Source organism: Neopsephotus bourkii, unplaced genomic scaffold, assembly GCF_033783945.1.
Source record: "Neopsephotus bourkii isolate Nb327-2 ecotype Australia unplaced genomic scaffold, CSIRO-AGI_Nbou_v1 NB_1677, whole genome shotgun sequence".
Classification (NCBI taxonomy): Eukaryota; Metazoa; Chordata; class Aves; order Psittaciformes; family Psittacidae; genus Neopsephotus; species Neopsephotus bourkii.
The window spans coordinates 26,559-44,522 of NW_026902151.1; the positions used below are offsets into that span (position 1 = coordinate 26,559).

General features: G+C 60.0%; 2 protein-coding genes across 3 annotated transcripts; both read right to left on the reverse strand.

Annotated features, from left to right (window-relative positions):
- Positions 1–4,582: 4,582 nt before the first annotated feature.
- DCAF11 (DDB1 and CUL4 associated factor 11) lies at positions 4,583–10,185 on the reverse strand. Of its 2 annotated transcripts, XM_061375785.1 has the most exons (13): positions 10,068–10,185; positions 9,406–9,494; positions 9,158–9,282; positions 8,799–8,863; positions 8,610–8,710; positions 8,161–8,310; positions 7,694–7,748; positions 7,359–7,485; positions 6,529–6,714; positions 5,751–5,904; positions 5,151–5,306; positions 4,932–5,038; positions 4,583–4,734 (listed from the first exon to the last, which is right to left on the reverse strand). In XM_061375785.1, the coding sequence occupies exons 1-13, from the start codon at positions 10,178–10,180 to the stop codon at positions 4,651–4,653; spliced, it is 1,512 nt and encodes a 503-aa protein (XP_061231769.1). In that variant the 5' UTR covers positions 10,181–10,185; the 3' UTR covers positions 4,583–4,650. The 2 variants fall into 2 exon arrangements, with proteins under 2 accessions (XP_061231769.1, XP_061231770.1); XM_061375786.1 differs by lacking the exon at positions 10,068–10,185 and having other exon boundaries at positions 9,158–9,285; positions 9,408–9,468.
- Positions 10,186–11,355: 1,170 nt separating this feature from the next.
- On the reverse strand, positions 11,356–15,304 carry LOC133224349 (phosphoenolpyruvate carboxykinase [GTP], mitochondrial-like). Its single transcript, XM_061375788.1, has 8 exons — positions 15,105–15,304; positions 14,181–14,402; positions 13,365–13,555; positions 12,764–12,926; positions 12,444–12,662; positions 12,230–12,367; positions 12,052–12,147; positions 11,356–11,804 (listed from the first exon to the last, which is right to left on the reverse strand). Exons 1-8 carry the CDS (start codon positions 15,160–15,162, stop codon positions 11,356–11,358), a joined length of 1,536 nt encoding a protein of 511 aa, XP_061231772.1. The 5' UTR covers positions 15,163–15,304.
- Between the last annotated feature and the right edge of the window lie 2,660 nt (positions 15,305–17,964).

The following is a 17,964-nucleotide window of genomic DNA, read 5'->3' on the forward strand; positions in this document are numbered from 1 at the left end:
GGCTCATTTTAAGCCAAAAAATAAAGGGTGTTTAAGGCAAAAAAAAGGACTAATTTTAAGGCAAAACCCCCTGATTTTATGCCCCTTCCCCTCGATTTGATGCCCAAAGCAGCGTTTTTGGGGTGAAAAGCAGCGTTTTATGGGCAAACCACGTTTTGGCACCAAACCCCACAAGTTTCACAGCAGAAACACACGGTTTAGGGCAAAACCACACTTTTTAGGACAAAAATCACACATTTTAAGGCAAAACCCCACTTTTTAGAGCAAAACCCACACATTTTAGGACAAAAATCACGCATTTTAGGGCAAAACCCTGCTTTTTAGGGCAAAACCCACACATTTTAGGACAAAAAATACACATTTTAGGGCAAAACCCCACTTTTTAGGGCAAAAGCACACATTTTAGGGTAAAATACACGTCTTACAGCAAACCCACACGTTTGTAACACAGAAAGCGCTCATTTTAGGGCAAAACCACGCATTTTACAGCAAAACCCAGGCATTTTATGACAGAAAACCCCCATTTTCCACCAAACCCACGCATTTCAAGGGGAAGAAACCCGATTTCCATCATTTTCACCCCAGAATCGCCTTTTCCTCCCCAAACCAGCCCCATTCTTCCAAAAACCATCATTTCCACATTGAATTGACCTAAAACTCCACTTTTTCACACTTCCCCCCAGGAAAATGTGAGAATCGGGGTGATTTTACCCCAAACCATGAAATTCGGCACAAAATGACCCAAAACCTGCCTTTTTTCGGCGAAATCCAACCGAAACGCACAAATCTTGATGCTTTTTGTCCCAAAATCGTCACTTTTTTGACCCCGAAATCTTCGTTTTCGGCTTCCAAACCGCATCACTTTTCCGGCTCTTTTTCACCCCAAAATCTTCCTTTCTCTGCTCCAAAAAGCTTCATTTTTCACGGCTCAAAAAAATCGACATTTCACCCCCAAAAAATCTTAATTCTTTCACTCCAAAATCTTCACTTTTTCACCCCAAAAAAAGTCTTTGCTTTTGGCTTCCGAAACTGTCATTTTTCACCCCCAAATCTTCATTTTAGGGCCATAAAAACCCCTTTTTCTGCCCCAAAATCACCGTTTCCCCACATTTAACCCCAAAACCGCTCCTTTTGGGGTCAAACCCCCCAAACTTGCCTCTTTTTAACCAAAAACCACCATTTTGGGGCTGGTTTTAACCTCAAACCCCGCTTTGCCACCCCATTACCAGCGCGATGCTGCCCCCTGGTGGACTGCCCGCGCCTCGCACCTGATTGGCCGACAGCGCGGCGCCGCCCTCCACTCGCGCTCTCTGATTGGTCAGGACCTCAATCGCCTCAAGAAAGGGTGGGAAAAGCCCGATTTTGGGTCAATTTGGGCCCAAAATGGGGCATTTTGGACGCGAAGGAGCTCCGTGGCTCTAAAGGGGCTCCCTATGGGCACGAAGGTCACCCCCAAGGCCCATCTATTGCCCCATAGAGCCCCATAGCATGGACCTATGGGCCTTCAGGTCCTTCAAGATACATAAGAACAATGGGGCTTCTTATGGCCCATTGAGGTCCCTATGGACCTTCAGGACCTCCGAGACCCCATAATTGCCCCATAGAGTCCCATAGCATGGATCTATGGGTCCATGGGCCTTCAGGTCCTTCAAGATACATAGCAATGGGGCTTTTTATGGCCTATTGAGGTCCCTATGGACCTTCAGGACCTCCAAGGCCCCATAATTGCCCCATAGAGCCCCATAGCATGGACCTATGGGTCTATGGGCCTTCAGGTCCTTCAAGATACATAGCAATGGGGCTTTTTATGGCCTATTGAGGTCCCTATGGACCTTCAGGACCTCCAAGGCCCCATAATTCCCCCATAGAGCCCCATAGCATGGACCTATGGGTCTATGGGCCTTCAGGTCCTTCAAGATACATAGCAATGGAGCTTCTTATGGCCCATTGAGGTCCCTATGGACCTTCAGGACCTCCAAGGCCCCATAATTGCCCCATAGAGCCCCATAGCATGGATCTATGGGTCTCCAGGTCCTTCAAGATGCATAAAGCCCTTATGGGCCAATGGAGCTCCTTGCGGCTCTTCCCTATGGACAATGGAGGTCCCTATGGGCCCCATAGACCCCCATTGACCCCATAGACCCCCATTGACCCCCCGGCCCTCCATTAATGCACCCGAAGGCCCAATCCGGGGGGTCCTGGTGACCACGGGTACCGGTACCAACAGCGATAGGTCAACGCCCACGAGGCCCAGCCAATGGCAGCGCCCGCCGCGTTCCTCGGCCAATCGTAGCGGTAGGTCAAGGTGACGGCCAATAGGAAGTGCCAGAGCAGGATCAAGGCCACGTTGAGGAGGAAGAGGAGGGACAAGGCCGTGCCGGGACGTTTGGGGGCTTCTATGGGGTCTTCCTGCCCCATAGATGATGCCGCTGGCCCCATAGGGGACAATGGAGACCCGATGGGTGATGGGGACCTCATAGATGGGAATGGGGGCCCCATAGGTGACGATGGCCGCCCCATAGGTGACGACGGCCGCCCCATAAGTGATGGGTCTATGGGTGATGGGGACCTCATAGATGGGGATGGGGGCCCCATAGGTGACAATGGCCGCCCCATAGGCGACAATGGCTGCCCCATAGACGACAATGGCTGCCCCATAGGCGACAATGGCTGCCCCATAGCCGACGACGGTGTCCCCATCCGGAAGACCCAACCGACCAATGGCAGAGCCCGCAGCCAGCCCCATAAGCTCCAGGTGCCCGTGGTGCCCCCTTGCCATTGGGGCCCCCCGTGGCCCCATCTGCCCCATTGCGGCTCCCCGTGGGGCCAAGCCCCATAGGGGGGCTCCCCATGGATATACCCCATGCCGTATTCCCTATGGGCGTACCCCATCCCATGGTGTTCCCTATGGACAGCACCCATCCCATCGCCCTCCCGCCCCACATATTGCCCTTCCCCATAGATACGCCCCATCCCATGGCGTTCCCTATGGATATACCCCATCCCATGGTGTTCCCTATGGACAGGCCACATATATCCCCCTTCCCCATGGGCGTACCCCGCCCCATACCCTTCCCCATCACCTTTCCGCCCCATAGATCCCCTTTCCCCATAGAAACGCCCCATCCCACGATGCTCCCCATAGAAACGCCCCATCCCGTGGTGTTCCCTATGGGCAGGCCCCATATGGACGTACCCCACCCCATCGCCCTCCCGCCCCACATCCCCCCCATAGAACCCCCGTTGCTCCCTATGGGGGGACCCCATCCCCCTCCCTTTGCCCCTCCCCCCATACAGCCCCGCCCCCAACGCCCCCACCTCCTCAGCCAATCCCAGCCCGCAATGAACCAAGGCGAAGGCCTGGGGGGAGACCCCGAAGCCCTCCCATTGGTGCCCATGGGCCCGGCAGCTGCGGGGGTCACCGTAGGGCAGGAGGACCAAGGCGGCGGCGGCGCCACCATGGACAGCGCCGTGGGCCCAGCACCGCCCCGTGGCGGCCACCATCGAGTCCCAGAGCCAGCGGGGGGCGCTGCGGGATAGAGCGGCCCCCACGGCCCAGCGGGCGGCCGCCCGCGCTATGGCGCCCCCTGTCGGGCGCAGCAGAGGGAAGGAGGCCACGGCCAAGGAGAGGGCGAGGAGGGAGGTCCAGGAGCCCGCGGAGCGGAGGAGGCGGCTGCGGGGGGGGGGGGAAGGGACCCATAAGTGTGGGGCTGGGACCCATAAGTGTGACCCAGACCCCATAGACAGAGCCCAAACCCCATAGACAGAGCCCCAGACCCATAGATGTGACCCAGACCCACAGCCCAAACCCCATGGGGTGGCCCAGACCCATAGATAGAGCCCAAACCCCATAGACAAGACTCATAACAGCTCCCTCCACCCCCATAGACCCCCATAGATACCCCTATGAGCACCATAACCCCTCCAGCCCCATAGACACCCCCAGCCCCATAGCCACCCCATAGAACCCCATAGCCCCCCATAGACCCCCCCATAGAGCCCCATAGACTCACGTCTCCAGCAGGTTATGGGGCGAAGCCAAGATGCTGTGGGGATCGGCTCGAGCCTTCAGTGTGGGGCCCAGCCCCACAAGTAGCGCCAGGGCCAGAGCATGGACCCGGGGGAAGAGGGGGGACGCCATGACCGCCGCTGCCCCATAGCACAGCCCATGGATCAGCGCCCCACAGCACCCCATAGCGCCCCAGAGCCGCACCATAGGGCCCCATAACCGCCCCATAGCGCCCCATAGCCGCCCCATAGCGCCCCATAGCCTCCCCACAGCACCCCATAGCCGTCCCATAGCGCCCCATAGCCGTCCCATAGTCCCCTATAGGCGCCCCATAGGCTTGTGGGTAACAGGTGGCCAAAGGGCACAGGGAGGACATTGGGGAGGGGGGGGGGTGCTCAAGGGGGGGAGCGAGGGACGAGGTGGGGGTCACTTAGGGGGCTCCATAGGGGGTGTACAGAGCCCCATAGAGCCCCACAGAAACCCCATAGACACCCCATAGAGACCCCATAGAGCCCCACAGAGCCCCATAGACACCCCATAGAGCCCCATAGAACCATAGAAGGAAGCGAAGGGTCTGACTTGCGGGTCACAGAGCTTTATTGTGGGTCAGGCGCTATGGGGCAGGAAGGAGGGGGCGGAGCTTAGGGGGGGTCCCCCCCCTGCAGCTCCCCCATTGGCTCTTCCTGGGGGTCCTGGTAAGTCCAGAGGCGAATGGAGCCGTCCCACTGTGGGGGGAGAGGGGTCAGGGACACATAGGGACTCATAGAGACCCATAGAGACCCATAGAGCACCATAGAAACCCATAGAGACCCCATAGAGACCCATAGAGACCGCATAGAGACCCCACAGAGCCCCATAGACCCCCCATAAACCCCCACAGCCCCCCCAGGCCCCGCCCCCCGCCCCCTTAAGCCCCGCCCACCGAGGCGCTGGCCAGGGCCCCTCCCTGCGGGTGCCAGCTGACGTCACGCACGCAGCCGCTGTGATTGGTCAGGCGCCGCACGGGCCTCCCGGTCAGCACGTCATAGACTGCCAATGAGAGGAGGCGGAGTCACGGCCCTGCCTCCTCATTGGCCGCCCTGACCACACCAACACCCCCCCTCCCTCTGGCCCCATGTGGTCTCGCTCCCCATTGGCTCACCAATCACGGCCCCCGTGGCGCAGCCCGCGCTCAGGTATTGGCCGCCGCCGTCGCCGGAGGGCGGGGCCAGGCGGCAGCGCAGCAGCGTGTTCAGCACCACGTGACCGCGGAACGTCATCAGCGAGCTGTCGCCCGGCAACGGCGGTGACGTCAGAGCTGGGGGGGGGGAGGAGGTGACGTCATAGCGCCACATAGAGCTCCATAGAGACCCATAGAGACACATAGGGAGCCATAGAGACCCATAGAGACCCCATAGAGACTCACAGACACCCCATAGAGACCCATAGAGACCCATAGCACCCCATAGGCACCTTATAGAGCCCCATAGACCCCCCATAGCACCCCATAGACCCCCATACCCCAGCACTATACCTACCCCTGCTGGCTGCGCCGCACCAGACAAGGTGGAGGAGGGGGGCGTGTCCTCAGCTGACCCCGCCCCCTGCAGCACTATACCGCCCCCTAGCGGCCGCGCCGCAGCGCGCTGCCTGCACCCCCCCATAGCCCTCCATAGGCACCCCATAGACCCCCATAGACCCCCCATAGACCCCCATAGACACCCCATAGCGCCCCATAGAACCCCATAGCGCCCCATAGTACCTCTGCGTGGGGCCCGCTGCCAGCGGTAGTCCCAGCTCTGCCGCGCCACCGCCCTGCGCGTGGCCTCGAGCCCCCCGGGCCCCGCCGGGCGCCGCAGGTCCCAGAGCTTGGCCGATTGGTCCTTGGAGTTGGACACCACGTACCGGCCGTCCCCCTGCCCCATAGAGACACACTGAGACCCATAGGGACACACAGAGACCCATAGAGACCCCATAGAGACCCATAGGGACACATAGGGAGCCACTAGGACCCATTGAGAGCCATTGGGACCCATTGACCACCATTGACCTCATTCACTCCCATTGACCACATTGACCCCCCCCATAGTCCCCCACTGACCTCCATTGACCCGCATAGCCCCCATTGACTCCCATTGCTCCCCATTGCCTCCCATTGACCCCACTGACTCCCAATGACCCCCATTGACTCCCATTGTTCCCCATAGACCCCACTGCCCCCATTGACTCCCACTGACTCCCATTGACCCCACTGACTCCCACTGACCCCCATTGACTCCCATTGTTCCCCATAGACCCCACTGCCCCCATTGACTCCCACTGACTCCCATTGACCCCACTGACTCCCATTGACCTCCATTGCCTCCCATTGACCCCATTGACCCCCATTGACCCCCATTGCCCCCCATTGACTCCCATAGACCCCATTAACTCCCATTGACCCCCACTGACCCCATTGCCCCTCATTGCCTGCCATTAGCCGCCATAGCCCCCATTGTCCCCCATTGGCCCCCATTGCCCCCCATCCCCCCCATGCCCACCCGTGGGTGCAGGAAGGTGACCCCATCCCGGTGCCCCGCCAGCAGCCCCACGGGGCGGGCCCGGTCCTGGCCCAGGCAGCGCCGGTCCCAGGCGCGGGTGACGCCATCGTCCCCCCCCGAGAGCAGGAGCTGCCCCCCCGCGTCCGCCAGCGCCACCGCGTTCACGTCGTCCTCGTGGGCCTCCACCTGCGGGGCACACACGGGGGGGGGGCAGACCCAGAAGTGTGGGGCAGACCCATAAGTGTGAGGCAGACCCAGAAGTGTGGGGCAGACCAATAAGTGGGGGGCAGACCAATAAGTGGGGGGCAGAACCATAAGTGTGGGGCAGACCCATAAGTGTGGGGCAGACCCATAGATGTGGGGCAGAGCCATAGATGTGGGGCACACCCATAAGTGTGGGGCAGACTGATAGGTGGGGGGAGGAGACATAGATGGGGGTCAGAGCCATAGATGTAAGGGGGGCAGGCCCACAAGTGGGGGGGCAGATACATAGAAAAAGGGCAAACCCATTGATGTGGGGCAGATTCATAAGTGAGAGGCAGACCCATAGATGTGGGGCAGACCGGTAAGTGGGGGGCAGGCACATAGATGCGGGGTAGACCCATAAGTAGGGTGCAGAGCCATAAAAGGGGCTCAGACGCATAAATAGGGAGCAGAAACATAGAAGGACAACAGACTCCTAAGCGTGGGTCAGACCCCTAAGTGTGGGTCAGACCCATAGATGTGGGGCAGACCCGTAAGTGTGGGTCAGACCCATAGATACCGGGCCTTGCCCACCCCATAGAGGCCCTTAACCCCCCATTCCGACCCCCTGCCCCACAGGGCCGTACCCTGAGCGTGCGGCGCTGCGCCTCCCGGTCATAGACGTAGATGCAGCCGTCGCTGGCGCCCCCCAGCACCTCGCGCCCGTCCGGCCCCACGGCCAGGGAGAAGACGGCGAAGCGGCGCTCGTCCGGCCTGCGGGGGCACGCGTGGGGCTGGGACCCACGGGTAACAGTGGGGCAGGGGGGGAATGGGGGTCATGGGGGCCGGGACATGTCCATAGAGACCCATAGAGACCATAGAGACCCATACAGAACCATAGACCCCATAACCTACCCCATAGACCCCATACCCTACCCCATAGAGCCCCATACACCCCATAGAGCCCCATAGAGCCCCATACCTCAAGTCCAGAGCCGTGTGCGTGTCTCCATCCCCATAGATGTCATAAACATAGACTGGATTGGGGGAAAAGGGGGCGTGTCCTACACAAGCCACGCCCCCAACCCCCTTAAGCCACTCCCCCATGGACCTCTCAATGACCCCAATGGGGGGGGTGTCAAGCTCCACTGCCATTGGCTGGAATCTCCCTCTATGGGTCAGAACCCCCTGATATGGGGCAGACCCCCCATTGCTATGGGTCAGATATCCCCCCCATGTCGCTATGGGTCAGATCTCCCCCCCTTGCTATGGGTCAGCCCCCCCCTTATGGGTCAGAGGCTCCCTCTATGGGTCAGATCCCCCCTTGCTATGGGTCAGAGGCTCCCTCTATGGGTCAGAGACTCCCTCTATGGGTCAGATCCCCCCATTGCTATGGGTCGCTATGGGTCAGATCCCCCCCCCATTGCTATGGGTCTCTATGGCTCAGACCGCAGTTGGCCCAGCTGCAGTAGAGGCACTGGGAGCCGTCGGGGGTGAAGGCCACGTCCAGGAGGCTCCAGCCGACGTCACGGGCGCGGGTGGAGCGGAAGGGGCGGAGCCGGGAGACCTCCCGCGACCAATAGAAGCGCAGGGTGTGGTCTGGGGGCGGGGACACAGGGGGCGGGGTTCACACAGAGCCATGGCGCCCAATAGAGACCCATAGAGACCCCATAGAGACCTCATAAGGACCCATACAGACCCCATAGAGACCCACAGAGACCTCATAAAGCCCCCAGACCCCCCCATAGAGCCCATTAGCCACCCCATAGACACCCCATAGACCCCCATACACCCACCATAGACCTCATAGACCCCCCAAAGACCCCCATAGCCCCCCCATACCACCCCATAGACACCCCATAGGTCCCCCATAGCACCCCATAGCGCCCCATAGGTACCTTGGCAGGCCGACACGAAGAGGGAGCCATCGGGGGAGAAGAGGCCACAAAAAGCCTTTTGGGGGTAGGAGTCAGCGAAGGCCTCGTGATTGGGCAGGAAACTTGGGGGGCAGAAAGGGGGGGAAGGGTTGGTTATGGGGTGCCCCATAAGTGACCATTGCCCCCCCACGGCCCCCCCCAGGTACTCACTGGGAGCTCAGCAGGGAGCGCTCCCCATAGGAGAAGCTGCTGTTGCGGCACCGGCCCCATTCACGCTGTGGGGGGAGAGAGACCCCATAGAGACCCATAGGAACACATAGGGACCCATAGAGACCCCATAGGGACCCATAGGGACCCACAGAGACCCCTACCCCCCGATAGACAACCCATAGACCCCCATAGACCCCCCATAGACCTCCCATAAACCCACATACCCCCCCATAGACAACCCATAGACCCCCATAGACCCCACATAGACCTCCCATAAACCCCCATAGACCTCCCATAAACCCCCATAGACCCCCCCATATCCCCCCATAGACCCCCCCATACCCCCCCATAGCCCTCACCTGCCGCAGCAGCCGGGGCAGGTTCTCCTCGGTGGGGCCCGGCCCCGCCCCTTTTCCGCGGGCCAATAGGAGCTGAGCTTTCAGCTCGTGTCCGTCCAGAGCCCGTGTGTCCGGAGGGGGCGGGGCTTAGGTGAATGACGTCAGAAGGGGGAGGAGCCACGGCCCCAACCCCCTTCCCCCGTGCCCTCCCTTATAAGGAAAGCCCTTTTAGCCCCTCCCCCCCTCCCATAAGCCCCGCCCCCTCCTACCAGGGGCTGTGACGTCAGCGGCGCCCCACCCCCAGGGTTCTTCCTCCTCCTCCTCTTCCTCATCCGGGGGGTCCCGGCCGGCCCGGCCCCTGGGGGGCAGACCCATAGAGACCCATAGAGACCCCATAGAGACCCATAGAGACCCATAGAGACCCATAGAGACCCCATAGAGACCCATAGAGACCCATAGAGACCCCATAGAGACCCATAGGGACCCATAGAGACCCATAGGGACCCACAGAGACCCCATAGAGACCCATAGAGACCCATAGAGACCCCATAGAGACCCACAGAGCCCATAGAGACCCCATAGAGACCCATAGAGACCCACAGAGACCCCATAGAGACCCATAGAGACCCACAGAGACCCCATAGAGACCCATAGAGCCCCACAGAGACCCCATAGAGACCCATAGAGACCCACAGAGACCCCATAGAGACCCATAACCCATAGAGACCCACAGAGACCCCATAGAGACCGATAGAGACCCATAGAGACCCCATAGACCCCATACAGCCCCACAGAGACCCCACAAAGACCCCATAGAGACGCACAGAGCCCCATAGAGACCCATAGGGACCCATAGTGACCCACAGAGACCCCACAGGGACCCATAGAGACCCCATAGACCCCCACAGCCCCCCCATAGCCCCCCCCTCACCTCCCCAGCAGCAGGGCCAGGACCCGCCTCAGGTCGACGTCATCCTCCTCCTGCCCCTCCCCCCTCTCCTCCTCTTCCGGCCCCGCCCCCCCGCTGCTGCTCTGCGACCCCATTGGCTGCCTGCAACGTCGGGGGAGGGAGGGCGGTGCTTCCGGTTACCACAGCAACACCCCCTTCCGTCCTCCCCCCCACCTCCGCGCTCCTCAGCCAATCAGAACCCGAGGGGCTTCTCTTGGCGCCCCCTGCCGCTTCCCGCGCCCACCCCTTCCCTTGACCAATCAGGAGCCGGACCCGCTCCCCCCTCCCCCTCCCCTGCCTCCGCCCCTCCCCTTTGTTCCCGCTGACCAATCAGAGCCCGCCGTGCCCGCGCGCGCGCCCGCTCGGCCGCCGCTTGTTTACGACGTAGAAGCCGGGGGGGGGGAAGCGTGGCCACGCACGGCGGAGGGGAGGAGCGAGCGCTGATTGGACGGGGAGAGGTCACGTGCGCGGGGCAGAACGCTGAGCGCTAAGCGGCGGCCTCTGATTGGCTGTTAAAAGGTGCGTCGGCAGGGCGGCTCCCGAGTGGCTGATAAGGGAGGAGAGGGCGGCTCCTGATTGGCTGCTGCGAGGGGGGCGTTTGGCCCCTCCCTCTTAGCGCCCTTTGCCCCCCCCCTCCCCCCGGCCTTTGGGTCCTCCGCAGCTAAACCCCGCCCCCTCTGACGTCACTACTGACCCCGCCCCAATAAGGACACGTGAGCGCAGTTCAAAGCCACGCCCCCCCAGGGGCTTTTTTTATTGGTCCGTAAAAGCGCTGCCTCCTCCCATTGGCCAATTGGAGGACTTGGCCATCTCTCAGCCAATGGGGTGCATGGGCTTAACCATGATGGCGCCCATCGACTGTGGCCATTGGTCAACCCATGTGGGTCAAATGTGTGCTGATTGGTCAACCGCACTTAGAGCCACCCATTGCCCACCCCCATTGGCCAACCACGATGTCTAGTGGCTGCCGATTGGCCAACCACGATGATACCCATCCCGACTGGCCAACCATGATGTCAAACAGGTTCTCATTGGCCAACCATGACGATGACCACCCACTGCCCATCCCCATTGGCCAACGACGATGGCAAACAAGTTCTCATTGGCCAACCATGATGCCAAACGGGTTCTCATTGGCCAACCATGATGATACCCCCCCACTGCCCATCCCTATTGACCAATTATGATGCCAAACGAGTTCCCATTGGCCAACCACGATGTCAACCGCGTTCCCATTGGCCACCCCTCCTCTCCCCGCCCAATGATCTCCCTACATCTTGCGCACCCTGCCCTCCAGCGCCTCCAGCTGCGCCATCACCTCGCGGGGCAGGTGCCTCCCCCAGTGCTCCCCATAGAAGTCCCGGAGCTCCCGGCATTCCCGCTCCCAGAAGCGCCGATCCATGGGGAAGAGCTCCCGGTGCCGCCCCCCCTCCACCCCTTCCAGGGCCCCTTCCTCCGGGATGAGCCCAATGGGGGTGGCCACGGCGCCGGCCTCGCCACCAATGCGGGCGCAGATCCAGGCCAGCACGCGGGCGTTGTGCCCGAAGCCCGGCCATAAGAAGGCTCCTGATTGGTCGCGGAGGAACCAATTGACGTGGAAGATGCGGGGAGGGCGGGCGCCCGGGCGGGAGGCGAGGTCCAACCAGTGCTGGAGGTGTTGGCCTGCGTTGTAGCCGAAGAAGGGGCGCATGGCCAAGGGGTCGTGGAGCAGCTGGCGGCCTGTGGGGGGACAGGGGGGGTTATGGGGCACTTATGGGGTGACGGGGGGGTTATGGGGTTCTTATGGGGCAGGGGAATGGGGCTATGGGGCACTTATGGGGCAAAGGGGGGTTATGGGTCCCTAGGCCCTGGTTATGGGGCAGAGGCCCCGGTTATGGGTCCCAAGCCCCAGTTATGGGTCCCTAGGCCCTGGTTATGGGGCAGAGGCCCTGGTTATGGGTCCCAGGCCCCAGTTATGGGTCCCTACCCTTGTGCTCCGCAGCAGCAGTGGCCTCGCTCCTCATGGCGCTGCCCAGGAAGACGCCGTGCTCCCAGCTGAAGGCCTCGAACACCAATGGGACACCTGGAAACAGAGGGGGGTGATGACATCATAGCCCTGCTGCAAGCCCATTGGATGATGGGAGGTGAAGGGGGCGGAGCCTCACCCTCAGGGCGCCGCCCCCCGAAGATGATGGCGTCGATGGGGACGCCCTCGGGGTCCTCCCAGGCCGGGTCCAGGCTGGGGCAGTTGGAGGCCGGGGCACAGAAACGGGCGTTGGGGTGGGCACAAGGCTCGGGGTCACCTGGGAGGAGGGAATGGACCAATCAGAGAGCAGCCCCATGGCCATGGGAGGTCAATGGGGGGGGGCGGAGCCTGACCGGGCTGCCACGGTTGGCCGCGCCAGGAGGTGAGGGTGGTGCCGGGCGGCAGGGATTGGCCAATGCCCTCCCAATAGACATCGCCGGTGCTGGTGAGCCCCACGTTGGTGAAGATGGTGTCCCGGCGGATGGTGGCCATGGCCACCGGGTTGGTGGCCTCCGACGTGCCCGGGGCCACCCCGAAGAAGCCGCACTCGGGGTTGATGGCGCGGAGGCGGCCTGGGGGGGACAATGGGGGACAATGGGGGTCAATGGGGGTCAATGGGGTCAATGGGGCTCTATGGGGTCCCTCAATGGGGTTCCTATGGGTCGGGCCCCACCTTGGTCGTCGAAGCGCATCCAGGCGATGTCATCGCCCACGCAGGTCACGTGACAGCCGGGCAGGGCCGCCCGCATCATGGCCAGGTTGGTTTTGCCGCAGGCACTGGGGAAGGCGCCCGCCAGGTACCGCTTGCGGCCACGGGGGTCCTGGAAGCCCACGATCTAGGGGGGGGGGAACAGGAGCAAAATGGGGTGAAAACGGGGAGAAACGGGCAAAAAGGAACGGAAAACACCCAAAAACACGTGAAAACCATCAGAAACCACCCCAAAACCATCAAAAACCACCCCAAAACCATCAAAACCCACCTGAAAACAACCAAAAACCACCAAAACCCCCATTCTACCCCATTATAACCCCATTTACCCCATTATACCCCATTATAACCCCATTATACCCCATTCTACCCCATTACCAGCATGTGCTCTGCCATCCAGCCCTCCTGCCGTGCCATGGCGTTGGCCAGCCGCAGGGCCAGGCTCTTCTTGCCCCCATAACCCCATTATAACCCCATTATACCCCATTATAACCCCATTATACCCCATTATACCCCATTATAACCCCATTATAACCCCATTATAACCCATTATACCCATACCCACCAGCATGTGCTCTGCCATCCAGCCCTCCTGCCGTGCCATGGCGCTGGCCAGCCGCAGGGCCAGGCTCTTCTTGCCCAGGAGGCTGTTGCCCCCATAGCCGCTGCCATAGGAGAGGATGCGCCGGTGCTGGGGGTCGTGGGCTATGAGGGTGCGGGGGGGGTCACAGGGCCAGGAGGGCACTGGGAATGAGCCTGGGGGGGGGGGGGAATGGGGGGAATGGGGTTAGAAATCAGAGAGAAATGGGGAGAAATGATGAGAAATGGGGTTAGGAATGAGGAAAATGGGGGAAATGCGGATAAATGGGGTGAGGAGTGGGGGAAATGGGGAAAAACGGTGTTAGAAATGGGGGAAATGAGGTTAGGAATGGGGGAAATGGGGTGAGATGCAGAAAAATGGGGAAAAATTGAAGGAAATGGGAAAATATGGGGGGACTAGATTAGAAATGGGGGGAAATGGGGCTAACCCTAAATAAACCCATTTGGGGGGTGGTTTGGGGGTCACTAAGCCCAGTTTTGGGTCAATACACCCCTTTCGGGGGTGGTTTTGGGGTCAATAAACCCATTTTTGGTTCAAGGAACCCATTTTTGGGGTCAATAAGCCCATTTTTGGGTCAATAAGTCCATTTGGGGGGTGTTTTTCGGGTGAATAAGCCCATTTTTGAGTCATTGAACTTGTTTTGGGGGTCAATAAGCCCGTTTTTGGGTCAATAAACCTATTTGGGTGGTGTTTTTGGGGTGAATAAGCCCATTTTTGGGGTCAACAAGCCCGTTTTTGGGGTGAATAACCCCATTTTGGGGTGTGTTTGATTGAGCTCACCATCGCGGGGCCGGCCCACGGAGTGCAGGCAGCGCACGAAGTCATTGGCCGAGGAGGCTGCGGGTGCGGGTGCTGGGGCCGAGGGCAGGAAGCGGGCCCCGACGCGGGTCATGATGCGCATGGAGGCGGCCACGTAGGCGGAGTCTGTGAGCTGCAGCCCAGCGCGGGCCAGCAGGGAGCCGGGGGGGCCCATGAGGAACGGGATCACGTACATGGTGCGGCCTGGGGGGAATGGGGATGGGAATGGGGGGTTAGGGGAAATAATGGGGGAAAATGGGGAAATTTGAGGAAAAATGAAGAAATTAGCAAAATTTGGGGGGAATTCAGGGAAAAATGGGGGAAATTTGTGGAAAATTTGGGAAACTTAGGGAAGATTTGGGAATTTTTTTGAAAAATTGGGGAAAATCTGGAGAAAAGTGGGAAATCAATAAAAAAACAAGGAAATTGAGGAAATTCGGGGAAATTTTGGGGAATTTGTGAAAAGATTGCAAAATTTGAAGAAATTTTAGGAAATCTGGCAAAACTTTCAAAACTGTGGGGAATTTTGGGTGGAATTTGAAGGATATTTGGGGAAATCTGGGAAAACTTCGAAAACGTTGAGGAAATTTGGGAAATTTGGGGGAAATTTTGGGAAAATTTGGGAATTTTTTGTAAAATTTAGGGACACTTGGAAAAATTTGGGGCATTTTGAGGAGAATTTGAGAAAAATTAATCTGGGGAAACTTGAAAATTTTGAGAAAATTTGGGGAAATTGGAAAATTTGGGAAAATTTGGAGGAAATTTTTGAAAATTTGTAGAAAATTGGGGAAATTTGGAGAAAATTGGGGAAGATTTGGGGAAAACTTTGGGGAATTGGGGAAATGGACACGCATGTACGTGTATGGACATGCATGGACACGCAACAGCCCCGCCATGGCCCCGCACCTTCCATGCAGCCCGGGAAGCGGTCGTCGACGGCGCGCTGCAGCTCCTCCGGGCTCATCCAGTTGCCCAGCAGGCTGTGCGCCACAGCGCCCCCTGCTGGCGGGGAGGACAGCGGGATGGCGTCCTCCGGCCGCGCCGTCACCAGCACCGTGCGCGCCTCCACCCGCGCCACATCCCGCGGGTCCGTGCGGGCCAGCCAGCTGTGGGGCACACACCGACCCATAGAGACCCATAGATTCCCCATAGGGACCCCTAGACACCCCATAGGGACACATAGGGATCCATAGAGACCCCATAGGGACACATAGGGACCCATAGAACCCCCATGGGACCCCACAGACACCACATAGATCCCCATATCCCCCCACAGACGCCCATATCCCCCCATACACACCCCACAGAGCCCCATAGACACTCTATAGAGTCTCATAGACACCTTGTATCCCCCCACAGACCCCCATATCCCACCATAGACTCCCCATATCCCCCCATAGACCCCACAGACACCCCCTAGAACCCCACAAGCCCCATAACCACCCCATATCCCCCCATAGACTCCCATAGAGCACTATGGCGCCCCCTAGCGGCCACCCCGTGCCGCGCTCCCCAGCACCATTGACACTCAATGGAAGCGGCTCCCCATAGACCCCCATAGACCCCCATAGACCCCCATAGACCCCCCATAGACCCCCATAGACCCCCATAGACCCCCCATAGACCCCCATAGACCCCCATAGACCCCCATAGACCCCCATAGACCCCCATAGACCCCCATAGACCCCCCATAGACCCCCATAGCTCCTCACCAGTTGTCCCTATGGGGCAGGGCGCTGACGGTGCCGCTCTGGCTGAGCTCCCGCAGGAGGGCGCTGCCCTGGGGGGCGGAGCCATCGCAGAGGCAGAGGGCGCGGGGCCGGCAGAGCCCAACCCCCTCCTCCAGGAAGGCGCGGGCGGGGGGGGGCAGGGCCCGCAGAGCCTCGGCGCCCCCCGGCAGGGAGCTCGCGGTGGGGGGAGGGGACGAGCTGTGGGGGCGCAGCGGTGGGGGAGGGATGGGAGCGGGGGGGCACCTGGGGGAGACACATAGGGACACATTAGGATCCATAGGGACCCATAGAGACACATAGAGACCCATAGAGACCCATAGAGATCCCATAGAGACACATAGAGACCCATAGGGACCCATAGCACACATACAGACCCATAAAGAAAAGGGGGCGTGGCCTCGGCTGACCCCGCTCCTCCCGAGCACTATACCGCCCCCTGCTGGATGCTCAGCAACGCGCGGCCTGGAGCCCACCATAACCCCATAGAGACCCATAGGGACCCATAGAGACCCACAGAGACCCCATAGAGACCCCATAGGGACCCATAGAGACCCCATAGAGACCCAGAGAAGCCCCATAGCTCACCATAGACACCCCATAGCCACCCCATTGACCCCCTTAGCCACCCCATTGACCCTGACAGAGCCCCATAGCCACCCCATTGACCCCATAGCCACCCCATTGGGTGGGGGGTGTGGGGCAGACCCCTAGGGAGGGGGTGGGACCCCTGGAAGTGGACTTTGGATGCCGCAGGGGCTGATGGGAAGGTGGGAAAACAGGGGCAAAGGGCAGTGGGCCACGGGGAGCTGCCCCATAGGGGCCATAGGGAGACCCACAGGACCCATAAGCAAACCCATAGTACCCCTAACTAAACCCATTGGACCCCATTAGCTCCCTAAGTAGCCACAGAGCCCCATAGCACCCCATATCCACCCCACAGCACCCTATAGACACCCCACAGACACCCCATAGAGCCCCATAGCCACCCCAGTGTCCCATAGAAACCCCATAGCACCCCATAGACACCCCATAGCGCCCCACAGACACCCCATAGAATCCCAAACACCCCATAGACATCCCATAGACACCCCATAGACCCCCACAGACACCACATAGACCCCCCACAGTCCCCTCATAGCACCCTATAGACACCCCATAATGCTCCATAGACACCCATATCCATGCCAGAGTCCCATAGCCATACCATAGCGCCCTATAGACACCCCATAGTGCCCCATAGACATCCCATAGACCCCCACAGACCCCTATAGACACCCTATAGCACCCCATAGACCCCCCATAGGGCCCCACTCACCCCCGCAGCCTGCTCAGGACCCTCTGCATGGCCTCTGCTCTGCCCCACAAGTGGGGGGGGGGGTGTCACCCCTTATAAGACCCCTATGGAGGGGGAGGGGGTGTGGCCTGGTGAGGCCACGCCCCCATTGACGTCACCCCCGCGGCCTTGATCCCTTGTTTGTGTAGGGTCGCCTGGAAATCAATGGGAGGGAGGTTATGGGGCGCCCCGTAAGTGGCTATGGGGCAGCTATAACACCCCCTATAAGCGCTTATGGGGCGCCCCATAGCTCCCAACACCCGATAAGGCACCTATAGCCCCCCTCCATGAGGCTCCCCATTGCGGTACCCATGGCACCGGCTCCCCGCAACCCTTCCTTTACCTCATCCCGAAGCGCTTCCGGCCCCATTTCCGGCTCCGAACGGGGTTAATGAACAGCGAGGGGGTTAATTAATTAATCGGCTTTAATTAATAACCACTAATTAATGAATATTAATGAAATAAACGCCATGAAAGGCGCACCCCCCCGTTCCTATGCGGCCGCCAAAACGGCGGCAACGGCTGAGGGGGGGGGAAGGTGCCTGCGCATGCGCGAGGAGGGCGGGGGAGTGAGGGCGGAGCGCGCATGCGCCAGGGCCCCATAGGGGGTAATAGAGCCCCATAGACACTCTATAGAGCCCTATAGACACCCCATAGGCACCCAATAGAGCCCTACTGGCACCCCATGGAGCTCTAGGCACCC